The following is a 15009-nucleotide window of genomic DNA, read 5'->3' on the forward strand; positions in this document are numbered from 1 at the left end:
TTTCACTCAGATTTCTCACTTTATCAATTTCTTTTCTCTCTCTCAATTGTTCCTTATGACAAATTGTTTTTTAGAAAAAGAATGATAAAGATTTTATATTTTATTAAAAAGAAAAAGACAAAAAAATCAGGACACCGATTAATACATCAAAAAATTCTGAAGTCATTTGCAATGTTGCACACCATGGATTCTGACCTCTACAAAGGAGCAGGGGGAAATGTCTTCTCATATCTCTTCTTTGGGGTCAAGCTTGTTCTTGAGGCATCTAGGTGGCATAATGGATAGAGTGCTGGACTTGGAGTCTGGCATCAAACACTATCTGTGTGACCCTGGCAAGTCACTTAACCTCTCCCAGTCTCAGTCTCCTCATCTGTAAAATGGGGATAATAATAGCACCTACCTCATAGGGTGATTAAGAAGAGTAAATGAGATAACATATGTAAATCACTTTGCAAGCTTTAAAAGGGTTATATAAATACTAGCTATTATTATTATTATTATTTATAATTTTGCTACATGCACTTTTGATTGTTCTGTGGTTGTTGCTCTTTTCTTACATTGTTTCTGCCACGGTGTGGTTTTCTTGTCTCTGCTTACTTCACTTAGCATCAATTCATGGTAGGCCTCTCATGATTCTCTGTATTTATCATATTCATTGTTTCAAACAGCAAAATAATAAATCGTCCATTTACTTTAATGTATCACATTTTAAAAAAAAGTGATGACATACATAATTTGATGTAAAATCTTTATGAACTTCTGGGACAAATGGTATGGACATTAGAGTCATTTACTTTGCCTAATTCCAAACTGCTTCCCAGGATGGTTGGATGAATTCATAGGCCCAGCAAAAGTGTATTAATGGTGTCTGTTCCTCTACACCCTCCTAACAAGGATTATTCTGACTTCTCATCATGTTTGCCAGTTACTGGCAAAGCAAAACTCAAGATTATTCTGCTTTTCATTTCTCATTATCTTTCCTATTACCTTTCCACATGATTAAAATTTCTACCTAATCAAAATTATGGTAACTGTTAAGTACAATGACTCTGGGTCATTTTACCTTCTTTCTCAAGTTCAGCACTGGGTTCTCCATCTCCCACTCTCTCAAATCCTGCACTTACACTAGACAGTATCAACACCTAGGAAGATTCCTTCAATTGACCTCACTACACAGAGATGGTTATATATAAGAACTTGCTATTAACTACAGATACTCCACTTGCCTAATTAAAAACTCTACATTCCCCTATCTAGAGTGTTTTACCTCCCCCTATGCTTTATCTATCTTATAGTTACACATCCTTCATTATTTTTTCAGATTGTTTATGCCTACTCTAATTTCACTCTTTTTCCTTATCAATTTAATACTCAACTTAATAGCCACTTCAACCATACACATATTCTCTGTGCTTCTGAATTCCTTGCTCCACACTTCCTCCCTGCTGCTCTTATTAAACCTCAAACCCTGGATCAATTCCATTATTACTTTCTCTACTCTTCTCACTTGATGATGAAGTTCAAGTTAGAGGAAGTTCCATAACTATGCTGACTTAGTATATAATTCAAATTCATGTAATCAAATTTAAAGTACAGGCCCTTATACTGCAGGCAAGGCAGTCTTTTTATTCCTTCCTATTTAACTACTTTAGGGGCAGCTAGGTGGCATAGTGGATAAAGCACTGGCCTGGGAGTCAGGAGTACCTGGGTTCAAATCCGGTCTCAGACACTTAATAATTACCTAGCTGTGTGGCCTTGGGCAAGCCACTTAAGCCCATTTGCCTTGCAAAAAAAAAAAAAAAGATCTAAAACTAAAAAACCTAAAAAAACCTATTTAACTACTTTACCTCATTTCTCAAAAAAGGCATTTTAAAAGCTTCTCTTGCCTGTTCAAGTCTTTCATACTTCCTCCATCCATTTTCTCTCTCCCCAGTGGACCCTGATTCTTATTGTACTGAAAATTTGAAGTCACATGATTTAGTAATTATCTTCTCCTGCTCTCTACAGAGTACTTAGTGACACAATGGATAGTACTAGTACTAGTACTGGTGGATAGAGCACTGGCCCAGGAATCAGGATGGTTCAATTCTGGCCTTAGACACTTGACACAAGCTGAAGTCATTCAACCCTTACTGCCTCACATCCAGGGCCATCTCCAGTTGTCCTGGCCCCAGATGGATTTGGAGGACAAAGTGAAGCTGGTGACTTACTTAGCACAATTATCCCCCTCTCCCCTCTTCACTCAAATCCAATTCATATGCATGTCATGGCATCCCCTCCCTGAAGTCATAATCTTCAAGAATGAAGGGCAAATCACAGCCTCAAAAACCCTTGATATCCTTTTTCCTCATCTACTACAAAGCAACTCCTTTACATGTATTATTGGACCCTATGATCTTCTCATCTTTTTCAGCAGAATGCATCTTTCATCATCTCACTTCCTTTTGAATCTTCAAGGTTTCCCCATTCTAAAAAATTTTCCCCCATTAGACTCTATAATCTTCATATATTACTGTCTTACCTTCTTTGCTCAGCTAAACTCCTAGAAAAGCTGTCCACTTTTGCCACCTCCATGTTCTCTCCTCTCACTTTGCAATTTGGCTTTCAAATCTCATCATTCACCTGCAATGTCTCTCTTTTAATTCGATAATGATCTCTTAATTGTCAAATCTGATAATCTTATTCTTTTCAACCTATCTGTTCCTCTATAGGTTATCATATTTTCCTCCTGATCTGCCTCGTTCCTACCTGACTATTCCTTTTAATCTGCCATGTTAGATAAACATCGAGTAAGGGTATTTTCCAAGGTTATGCTCTGAACCTACTTCTCTTCCCTTCCTATTCTTTCTTAGTAACTTCAATCAGTTCCCATGGGGTTAACTAAAATTTCTATGAAGATGACTCAGGAATCTATCTAGTCAGTCTCATCTATACCAAACTTTAGTCCTAGATACCAAATGCTTCAAAGTGGATGGTCCAGGGACATTTATGTTCAATATTTCTGAAAGTGAACTAATTTTATTTTTCCCTAAACTCTCCCCCCTCTTCTAAACTTCCTTATCTAGCTGAGGTTTGCTAGCACATTATCCTGACCTCCTCATATTCCTTCATTCTCTATTTAGTTATGAAGTTTTGCTATTTCTAGCTTCATAAGCTCTACTGTACTCTCTCCACAGTTACCTTAGTCCCATCTCTCATCACTTCTTGCTTAGCCTATTTCAACAGTCTGATTTTCCCTGCCTCATCTTTCATGCCTGTCCATTCTATACACTGCTTCCAAAGTGTTGCTACTTAAGCTCAGATCTGACCATGTGACTCTACTATGCAAGCAACCCCAGTGGTTTTCTATTGCCTCCAGAATAAAACACAATCCCTCTAATTAGTTTTTTAAGTCCTATACAATCCAGCCCAACCATTTTCACTCTCCCTGGGCATCACTCTCCCTTCTGCACTCTGCAGTCTAGAAGTCTTCTTTCTGCTTTTTCTTTTCTTTTTTTGGATTTTGCAAAGCAAGGGGATTAAGTGACTTGCCCAAGGTCACACAGCTAGTAAGCAGTACTTACTACTTGCAGAAAGTGAAAAGATTTGATCCAGGTCCTCCTGATTCTAAGGTCAGTGCTCTATACACTGAGCCACTTAGCTGCCCCCTTTTTCTGCTTTTTTCATGCAAGATCCTCCCATTTTGCCTTCTCAGTGCTTTTTTTTTTTTTAGGTTTTTGCAAGGCAAGTGGGGTTAAGTGGCTTGCCCAAGGCTACACAGCTAGGTAATTATTAAATGTCTGAGACCGGATTTGAACCCAGGTACTACTGACTCCAAGGCCAGTGCTCTATCCACTATGCCACCTAGCCGCCCTTCTCAGTGCTTTTTGCACTGACTGTACTCCATCCTCCCTGTTTCTTTCCCCTCTACTCTATACTTCTACTTCCATCCCTACGTAGCTCCTCCTCCTTCCCCTATAAAGAACTGTTGTTCAGGTAAAGCTCCTTAATGAAATTTTTCCTAATCCTTCCCCACATTTAAATGCTATATTCTCAGTGGCCTTCTCATTCTGGAACCTCCTTCAATTCTTTGGCTTACTCACTCTGGATACACATCCAGTGTTGTCCCTTCACCCTGGAACAATCTGCCCCTTTCCCTGCCTGATTCCAATACTAGTCCCTTCTTTCACTGGTGAGTTCTTCCTGGAATTTCTATTTTGGGGAGGGACTTAGGGGCAGACAACCTGCATTGCTTTCTTTTCCTTAGATCTTTTTGGAATTCAATACTTTGTGTCAACTCAGGTACCTTTAGTTGCCCCCAATCTCTCCTTTCTGTGGGTTGTCTTCTCCCGACATTATAAGCTTGCCCAATGCCACACAGCTAGGTCATTATTAAGCCTCTGAGGTCGGATTTGAACTCAGGTCCTCCTGACTCCAGGGTCAGTGCTCTATCCACTGCACTACCTTATGGTATCACCTTTAATACTTTCTTGTTTTCCTAAACAAGTTCTTATCGAATAGGAAATTCCTTTCTAGGTAAATTGTACTTCTAGATTTACTGATAACATTTGATCTCTGAGTAATTACTTCTATTCTTCTATTCTTCCTTGTCTAGTTTATTCCGTCATTGATCCACTTTTTCTATATTTTTAACAGTGCTCAAAAAGTTGTATTGATCACTAATTTTTAGTATAATCTGGAGTTCAGAAGTCCTATTCCTCCTTCATCCTTTTTTTTCATTATTTAGTTTTCACTTTCTGCAAATTCATTATATAAAGAATTCTGAAAGAAAACTGTAATAGAAAAAACACCTGTTAACTTTACTGTATACTACTGTGCTCTCTCTCTCCCCACTCCATTCTTCAGCTCAGCACTCCTTGGTCTCTCACACCTATACCAAAAACTTACCTACCCAACCAAAACCCCCTAACAAAACAAATTTCCTGATGAAAGTAGAACTGACATGTACAAAGAATACCATTGTCATGGGGGTAGGGGTGGGGGAATTGACTTGAGACTTCCAGTGTAGAGAGAGACCACCTTTGTGCCCTGCTCTGTCCACCGAACCATCTATCTGTCTTCATTCTTCAAGTACTTCATGTACCAGTACCAGTATATCACTGCTCTCTCCTGGTTGAGTCTATGTCTAGTCTCCATATATCACGCCCCCCTCACCTCCCAGCATGTTATTCCTCTCAGTTCAAGCCAGGTCCTTGTGTGGCCAGTTTCTCCTCCTGCTCTTGTTTCCTCTGTTTCTAGACCTGGGTTGGTTTTTGTCTTTGCATTCCCATCACCTAGGTAGTATATGATAGAGCTGAACCTTTGATCCTCTTGAACAAGCATTAATTTTCTTGCATTTCCATTGTTCTAGCTTTCATTTCACTTTTTTAAACCTTTGTCTTCATCTTCAACCCTATAAGCACTGGTTCCTTTCCAAAAGATTAGAATCATGCTTAAGTATCCCTACTTTAATAAATAACTATCATCTAATCCTTCTAGATGACCTGCTATTATTTTCCATCACTCTTCATAATCAATTGTTCCTCCCTCCACCTTTTCCAGGTTTATCTTGTATTATTCCCCTTTATATACACTTTAAACAAGCATGCTCCATGATATTTCTGTGTTGGAAATGCTGAATTCCTTCAAGACCAAAACAAACATCATCTGTCCAAAAGAACCACCTTGATCCCTCTGTTTAGGAAGAACTCTTCTTTAAGACCTCAAAAAGTTGCTTGTTTTTAAAAAATTATCTAATGCATATATCATTATTGTACTGTTACACTCATCTGTATTTAATGTCTTATATTTCATGCATTCGATTTTTTTTTTAGGGTTTTGGGTATGTTTGTTTGTTTTTTTTGCAAGCCAATGGGCTTAAGTGGCTTGCCCGAGGCCACACAACTAGGAGATTATTAAGTGTCTGAGGCCGGATTTGAACTCAGGTACTCCTGATTCCAGGGCTGGTGCTCTATCCACTGTGACACCTAGCTGCCCCAAATGTCTTATATTTCTACTCCACTAGGCTGGCTTCAAAATAATTTTAATGAGAAATAAACACAATTCATAAGGTACTGTGCTGTACTTGCAATTTATAAAACAAAAGCACAAGAAATATTTTAATTTTATTTCACTTCATTTAGGATGTTATGATTAAATATGACACTGCAGTTTAAAACAATTCATTATGTAAATCCTAATTATAAAAATAAATTTTACCTTCGCACAACTTCTTTCCATCCTTCTTCTCTTTTCTGGCCTCTCTTAGGACTCGTAAGATTTAGCTTTATGTTTGGAGAACTCACTGGCAATGACACTGATTTATAGTTTGTTGACAACGAATTAGGATTAACTTCACTTTCAATTCTGTAAAGACAAAATAACTCCTTCTAATAAAAGCAAAGTAAAATAAAAAAAATTCTTTGAAAACTAAATCAAGATGGATATTATTAGCAACATATAATTAACCAGTCAATAAATGTCATATTATCACAAAGCTGGAATTGATTTTAGAGAATAGTTAAACATTTTTTCTTCTGTTCCCAAGTGTATATGTGCATGAACTTATTAAGTTAACAAAGCCTGACTTACCTAAGGTCACATACTTTAGTGACAGAGGAATTAAATCAAAAGAAAGTTCTCCTGATTCTCAAACATTTTTGCAATCACATAACTCCTAATTCACATTTGAGAGCCTGTGTCACACTCAGGAGTGATTGATGGACTTGATTTAAAGCTTGATATATGAAATGTTTAACTACTAATACAGAAAAAAGGCACAAATACTTCAACTTGAATGTTAAATTTAACAGCTAGAAGTGAGACAATGTTTTTATAAAATATATATTACAAATACATAAATTATAAATGCACTGCAAATATAAATATTATATTATATATTATAGTAGAAATATAAATATAAAAATATTTATAAATTTTTTTATTAAAGATTTTATTTATTTTGAGTTTTACAATTTTTCCCCTAATCTTAATTCCCTCCCCCTACCCCCCCACTCCCACAGAAGGCAGTTTGTCAGTCTTTACATTGTTTCCATGGTAAACATTGGTCCAAATTGATTGTGATGAGAGAGAAATAATATCCTTAAGGAAGAAACATAAAGTATAAGAGGTAGCAAGATCAGACAATAAGATATCGGGGATTTTTTTCCTAAATTTAAGGTAATAGTCTTTGGTCTTTGTTCAAACTCTGCAGTTCTTTCTCTGGATACACATGGTATTCTTCATTGCAGAGAGCACCAAATTGTCCTTGATTGTTGCCCTGATGGAATGAGCAAGTCCATCAAAGTTGATCATGGCCCCCATGTTGCTGTTTGGGTGTATAGTGTTTTTCTGGTTCTGCTCATCTCATTCAGAATCAGTTCATGCAAATCCCTCCAGGCTTCCCTGAATTCGCATCCCTCCTGGTTTCTAATAGAACAATATACCACAGTTTGCTAAGCCATTTCCCAACTGAAGGACAGTTACTTGATTTCCAATTCTTTGCCACCACAAACAGGGCTGCTATGGATATTTTTGTACAAGTGGTATTTTTACCCTTTTTTCATCATCTCTTCAGGGTATAGACCGAGGAGTGGTATGCTGGATCAAAGGGTATGCATTTTTTTTACAATTTTTTTTATACATTAATAAAATATTCTTGTTTAAGAAGTAAACAAAATACCTCCTCCCCCAAAAAATATAGACTCGCTTGAGTGATAAAGTAAAGGGGAGAGAAAAAAATTAAAATAAAAAAAATAATAGTAATAACTGTAGGTATGGCCAGGTGGCGCAATGGACGGAGAACCAGCCCTGGAGCTGGGAGCATCTGAGCCCATATCTGGCACTATACACCCAACAATCACCCAGCTGTGTGACATGCAAGTAACCCCAACACCACTGCCCTGCAAAAAACAAAAAAAAAGAAAAAAGAAAAGAGACCCAAAATAAAATAAAATAGTAATAATAGTAGGGGTGGCCGGGTGGCGGACAGAGCACTGACCCTTGAGCCAGGAGCACCTGGGTCCAAATCTGGCCTCAGACACCCAATGATCACCCTGCTATGCGGCCCCAGGCAGCTCACCCAGACCCATTTGCCCTGCACCATCCCCCAAAATAATAATAATAAAAAATATGCTTCAGTCTTTGTTCCAACACCAACAACTCTGTCCTGGGTGGATCACATTCTTTTTGATAAGTCCATCACAAAAGTTACTTCCATATTTTTCCACTGTTGCCATTTCTGGTTACAACTCCCTCCTTTCATATTTCTCTACTACTATGTACTATATTTTCTCTCTCCTTTCACTCTATGTTGTAGGGTAGCTGAGTGGTGCAGCAGACAGATCCCTGGTCCAGGGGCCAAGAGGCCCCAAGCCACTACCACCCCTTAGGCCCAGCATCCACCTGGCCCTATGGTCCCAGACAGGCCATCCAATCCCAGCCCCTTGCAAGAAATAAAAAAGAAAATGTGTTATATCTGACCACTCTCCCCCCATGGTCCATCCTCTCCTCCATCACTCACATCCCCCCCTTCCCCCTGTCCCCTCCCTTCTTACTCCAGATGTCTATACCCCATTGAGTATATATGCTGTTTCCTCTTCTAGCCACCTCTGATGAGAGCAAAGATTCCCTTATTACCCCTTGTCTTCCCCCCACTTCCATATCATTGCAATAGCTCACTGGAATAAAGAAAAATCTTATTATATGAAGTATCTTGGCCTATTCCCCCCTCTCCTTTTTCTTTCTCCCATTACATTTCCCTTTTTTCTATTGACTCCATTTTTACACCATATTTTATCTTCAAATTCAGCTTTCTCCTGTGCTTCAACTATAAAAGCTCCTTCTACCTACTCTATTAACTGAGAAGGTTCATATGAGTATTATCAGTGTCATTTTTCTATGCAGGAATACATGCAGTTCATCATCAAGTCCCTCATATTTTCCCCTTCTCCTCCAATCTCTATGCTTCACCTGAGTCCTGTATCTGAAGATCAAACCTTCTGTTCAGCTCTGGCCATTCCAGAAGGAACATTTGAAATTCCCCTGGTTCATTGAAAGTCCATCTTTTTCCCTGGAAGAGGACATTCAGCCTTGCTGGGTAGTTCATTCTTGGCTGCATTCTAAGCTCTTTTGCCTTCTGGTATATTATATTCCAAGCCCTAAGAGCTTCCAATGTAGCTGCTGCTAAGTCCTGTGTGATCCTGACTGCAACTCCATGATATTTGAACTGTGTCCTTCTGGCTGCTTGTAATATTTTCTCTTTGACTTGGGAGTTCTGGAACTTGGCTATAATATTCCTAGGGGTTGGTTTTTTTGGGATCTCTTTCTCGGGGGGATCGGTGGATTCTCTCCATTTCTATTTTGCCCTCTGCTTCTAGGATATCAGGGCAATTTTCCTGTAGTAATTCTTTGAAAATGATGTCAAGGCTCTTTTTCCTGATCATGACTTTCAGGTATTCCAATAATTTTTAAATTATCTTTCCTAATTCTGTTTTCCATATCAGTTGTTTTTTTCAATGAAATGTTTCACATTTTCTTCTAATTTTTCATTTTTTTGGTTTTAAAGTAATGAGTCCTGATTTCTCATAAATTCATCAATCTCCCTGAGTTCTATTCTTTGTCTGAAGGATTTGTTTTCCTCAGAGTTTTCTTATCTCTTTTTCCATCTGGCCAATTTTTCTTTTTAAAGCATTCTTCTCCTCAATAACTTTTTGAACTGTTTTATCCATTTAACCTAAGCTGGTTTTTAGCATGCTATTTTCTTCAGCATTTTTTTGGATTTCCTTGACTACGCTGCTGACTTCATTTTCATGTTTTTCCTGCATCTCTCTCATTTCTTTTCCCAGTTTTTCTTCTAACTCCCTCATTTGATTTTTCAAAGTCTTTTTTGAGCTCTGTCTTTCTTGGAGTCTTTAGATGCAGGAACTTCATCCTCAGACTGAGTGTTTTGATCCTTCTTGGGCTCATATGCAAAATATTTCTCAATGGTGTTCCTCTTGTTTCTCTGTGTGCTCATTTTCCCAGCCTAAGCCTGTTTTTGGGGTGCTTCCTGAGCTTTTGGGGCATCTCCCAAAACGGTCTCAGTGTGTGAGGCTCTGTCCTCCTTCCTGGTTTGTGAATGACCATAAGTGCCCCCCTCTGCCACAGGGCTGAGGTGGGGGGGCCCTTGCTGTTCTATGAGGGGGACCTAGACTTTGATCAGGATCTGAATGTGGTCAGAGCCCCAGAGTCCTGTTCCAGGGGCAGAGCTCTGCAGTCTCTCTCTCTTTACTCCCCTACCTAGGTTCAATAGGCTCATGCCCTGGGGGCTCCTGCTTACTGGCTCCGCCTGCTTATGCTTCCTGGATCTGGAATGCAGTGGCCAAGCTGCATAGCTGTGTGCCCTGAGGGCTGGGCTCAAAGTGCTTGCTCTGGCAGAGGTCCCCCAGCTGTTCCCCCCAATTTGTGCCCGGTGCTCCCCAGGGCATAGCTCAGGAAACTCCCCCACTGCTGTGAGCCATGGCTCCTAGCACCCTGGAGCTGCCTCCAGCAGGCTGAAGTTCTTTTCCTCTGGAGGGCCACCCCTCCAACCCTAGGGAGGAGAGCCTTTCTGCTCTTTTCTAGGTTACCTTGAATAGGAGAACTGCCTCACTGGGTCCCTCTGTGGGTTCTGTTTCTTCAAAAATTTAGTTAAAGTCTTTAGTTTTGAAGATTTATGAGAGCGCCTAAAACACAATCCACTCTTGTCGCCATCTTGGCTCTGCCCCCAATATTTATAAATATTATAAATAAATATAAATAAATATAATTATAAATAAATTGCTAGGAACAATTTTGTTCCTGAAATCACATTCTGAATATGCTTTGGAGGGCAGGAGACAAGTTTGTTAATTGTTTTGAAGAGACATGACAATCTGGTAAATTTGATTACTGGTATTCAACACTATAAAAATCTGTATAACAAATCACCATAAAAACATTCAGGTGGAAAGGAAAAAGAAACTAAATTATAGAAGAAATTGAAAGTAAAAAACTCACCTTGTTTGAATTTTGGAAGCAGTAGTGCTGGTCTTTTCTTCATGGGAATGAATTAATAGTGATGCATATCTTCTGTCACCAGATGAATTTACATCCATTGTGAAGTTTAACTCTTGGCTTTTACCACCACTACTACTCTCGCTGTTACAATCTGTGCTATCCAGGTTATCAGAATCACTATTTACACCAGCACCACCACCACCTCTTGGTTCTCCATTTATTTTATTTTTATCTGCCTTTTGTTGTGCAAGAGATATATGTTGATCTGGCAAAATTAAATGCACAGTTGGAGGTGTCTCTTTTGTTTTGTTTTTCTTATTTTTTCGGTTGGTGCTGGGAGTTGTTACCACATTAGCCCTCTTTTTCCCAAACACATTGGTAAATGTAGTAGATGTGGCAGAAATTCCAATTGTAGTAGTAGTGGTTGCACTAGGAGGCTCTATGGGAACTTCTTGCTCTGCTGATAAGAATGAATAAATAAATGCTACACTCAAAACACAAGTTTCAAAATAGCTACCTAGTCAATTGCTAATAAGTCTGAAAAATTAAGACATTGTTACTAAGTTTTACTTTCACAAATTCCCTCTATAAAAGAAAATAATCCCTATTACTATCAGAACTGATGTACAAGCACATTCAAGCCCAAATTTGGTTATGAAAAAGAGAAATCATTAAAATTTCCTCATCCAATTTACCAATATATTTTTAGGTAAGAACTGTATGAATTTAGAATTAAAAACACACTTACAAAAGTAGCATTTCAGAAATTCTACCCAAACAGAGCACAGTACAGTCATTCTACAAATACAAAATATTATTAGGGAGCTAAGCCCTAACTTTATGACTTCCAAAGACCCATTCCTTGGGTTCTGCTCTGCTTCAGGGCAAAGAACTTTGAATGAATTGCATACTGACTTTTGAGCTCTAAAACTCTCTTAATGAATGCCTCTCAGTTTGTTCTTCCATTTCTCTGTATGCACACTACCTCAAACTTATGACTTGGGTTTCTGGGAACCTGAGCAGGGGAAATGGCTAATTGTTTTTTTAAAAATATATTTGTTGGGCGCTAGGGGGCGCAGTGGATAGAGTACTGGCCCTGGTGTTAGGATTACCTGAGTCCAAATGTGGCCTCAGATATTTATATTTTTGCATCTAGGGAAGCAAGCTTGGTAATTATAATTACAAGTCACAATACATAACTTTTTTCTTTTTTTTTCAGTTTTTGCAAGGCAATGGGGTTAAGTGGCTTGCCCAAGGCCACATGGCTAGGTAATTATTAAGTGTCTGAGGCCGGATTTGAACTCAGGTACTCCTGACTCCAAGGCCAGTGCTCTATCCACTACGCCACCTAGCCGGCCCAATACATAACTTTTCACAAAAAGACTTAACTATATTTTCCCTAACTACTTTTGTCTATTTTTATTTCTATTCTTGCTTTTCTCCTGTTTTTTTTTTTTTTAGTTTTTATATTAACTCAAAATGTCCTAAGGTGTTCAGAAATATTCATTGTAGAACAGAACCAGGAGAACAATTTATGCAATTATGACAAGACTGTAAACAACAAACAACATTGAAAAATTTAAGAGCTCTGAACAAAGCAATGAACAGCCACAATTCTGGGAGGACTGATGATGAAATTGTGTCCCACCTCCAACAGAGAGTTGAGAAACGGTGAAGAATGAGATACATATATTCTGGATATCACAAATATGAAAATGTTTTATTAGTCATAATAATTTTTTTAGGAAAAAAGAATATAAAAAAAAGAAAATTTTAATGACTAAAAAAATTATACCATTACTGTAAGTACCTTCATCATCATTCTCCTCTTCATCATCATCTTCTGGTAATTCTAAATTCTCCTTAGGTTTGTTTTCTTCATCTTCTTCCTGCTTCCTTTTTTGCTCCTCTTTCTTCTTTTTTCTTTTTTCCTTTCTTTTCTCTCTCTTAGCTGCAAGAGCCTGTTTTCTGCTCTCCTCTCTTGACTGTAAATAAAGCATTCAAGTAATGTTTCAGTGATATAAAAGATATTCATTATACTATTGTATAATTTAAATGGGTTCTTAAAAGACATGGTAATTTTACAACTATTATAAATGGACATCTGGCATTTGTTCTTTTCTTTAAGATGGGGGCCCCCATGAACACTAAGAAAAAATGTACTGTAAGAGAATATTAAATGAAAGAAATAATTCTAAAAAAAGTGCAGACTTAAAAATTCCATGATTCTGACAGTATTTCAGTTTATGGATTACACTGATACTGCAAAAACACAATTTCCACACAGTAAAAATACAAAAGCAACTGTGAAACATTAAGATACTGTGCTCCTTATCTCAGGAAACAGTTTGAGAAAGATATGTCATAAACAACTTGTTCTGGATTCAATAATAAGGATTATACTAGAGTTTTCTCTGAATTGCACTTTTACTTTAGGAAGTAAATTAAGTTATCTAATTAAATTAAAATTGAAATTAAAATATCTAATAACAGTAAATTAAAATATCTACTACCAGTAAAAAAAAGTTTTTCAAAAAAATAATGAAGGTTAAATGAATGATCATTTCTTCTGAGAAATTCTTCAAGAAAATATAACCCTCAATTCATGCTGATTTTAACTATAGAAGGACTTTTGTCCTAAAGATAAAATGTACAATTTCTTTCCTCATATAGGTAGCTAAGTGGTATAGTGAATAGACTGTTGGTCTTGGGGATCAAAAAAAATCAAAGTTCAAATCCTGCCTCAGACATTCATTAGTCATTCCATACTTACTCTCTGCCAGACTCATTTTCCTCATCTTTAAAAAGGGCAAAATAAGGACAACTAAATCACTAGATCAAATTGGATATGTAAAGCCTAAAACCATAAAACGTTATATAATTGTTAACTACTGATTTTTCTTTAACAAATATTCACATTTTTGGTTTTTACTTCACCTATATTTCCCAGTAAATCATTCTTATTCTCCTCATAATAAAGAATGAAAATAAGGGCAGAGGAAAAGTCAGCAAAATTAAGAAACATGTTGAAAAGTCCAACTATTATATACAAGTTCCATTCTCATACCCCCTACCACTTCCAAAAAAAAAGTTCATTTCAACAAGTATTTATTAATTATCTATTACTTGTTAGGCACTAAGGCAAAGAGAAAAAAAAAAGCCCATGCTGCTCACAAGGAATATATAGTTAATTTAAAGTAATAATAATAATGATGATGATTATAATGACAACACACACACATATATATAAAATATTGGTTTACAAAATGTAATACATATATCATCTGATAATGTATTAATTATATACAATGGAGTAAAAAGCTATTAAACAAGGATTAGCACTCTTGGCACTTCTATATATCAGTTTTAGGAATCTAAGCAAATAGATAGTACATCATGAAAAAGAAATTGAAGGAATAAACATCTATAATGAAGGAATTTAAATTTCTTTATTTGTAGATGAGAAGATTATATATTTTCCTAAAAACAAATCGAAGACGGTAAAAACACTGAGGTAACAAATTATCTTGGTAAAGTAGCAAGATACAAGATAAACCCACAAATATAATCTACATACTCATAAATTACCAATAAGAATAAAAAACCTTATAGAAAGAAAAACTTTTACAATAATAAAATAAATAAAACATTTGAGCATCATCAAGACATATATCTATATAAAAACAACCTCAAAATGATTTTGATTGAAATCAAGGATGAATCCAACAAATAAAGGAATAAAGTTCACTCATGGTTAACTCAAGCAAATAGTTTGGGAAATACTGACACTTTAATAAACATTTAACAAAATATAAATCAACATTAATATTAATTTAAAGTGGTCAAAGACATTTTTATAGGAAAATGATGGGTAAGAACATAAAAAAATTACCATATCTCAAAATATATTATATAAAGATTAAATAACTTCAAAAAGTGTCATGTCAGAAAAAGAATACCAAAATAAATAGAGCAGAGAATTCAAAAATAAAATCCACTGTATATTTACAGAAG

The 15009-nt window shown here is 36.8% G+C and overlaps 1 protein-coding gene across 5 annotated transcripts in view; it reads right to left on the reverse strand.

Annotated features, from left to right (window-relative positions):
* The window catches only part of ANKHD1 (ankyrin repeat and KH domain containing 1), a 129900-nt gene that overhangs the window by 12983 nt on the left and 101908 nt on the right, over positions 1 to 15009 (reverse strand). For 4 of the 5 annotated variants that reach the window (XM_074212820.1, XM_074212822.1, XM_074212818.1 and 1 more), the window contains 3 exons: positions 12806 to 12980; positions 10996 to 11455; positions 6199 to 6345 (listed from right to left, as the gene is read on the reverse strand). In XM_074212820.1, the coding sequence (XP_074068921.1) occupies positions 6199 to 6345; positions 10996 to 11455; positions 12806 to 12980 (782 nt within the window). The remainder of the gene's footprint in view (positions 1 to 6198; positions 6346 to 10995; positions 11456 to 12805; positions 12981 to 15009) is intronic. The other variant, XM_074212819.1, reaches the window with a different exon arrangement.

The sequence above is a fragment of the Macrotis lagotis genome, chromosome 1 (genome assembly GCF_037893015.1).
Source record: "Macrotis lagotis isolate mMagLag1 chromosome 1, bilby.v1.9.chrom.fasta, whole genome shotgun sequence".
Classification (NCBI taxonomy): Eukaryota; Metazoa; Chordata; class Mammalia; order Peramelemorphia; family Peramelidae; genus Macrotis; species Macrotis lagotis.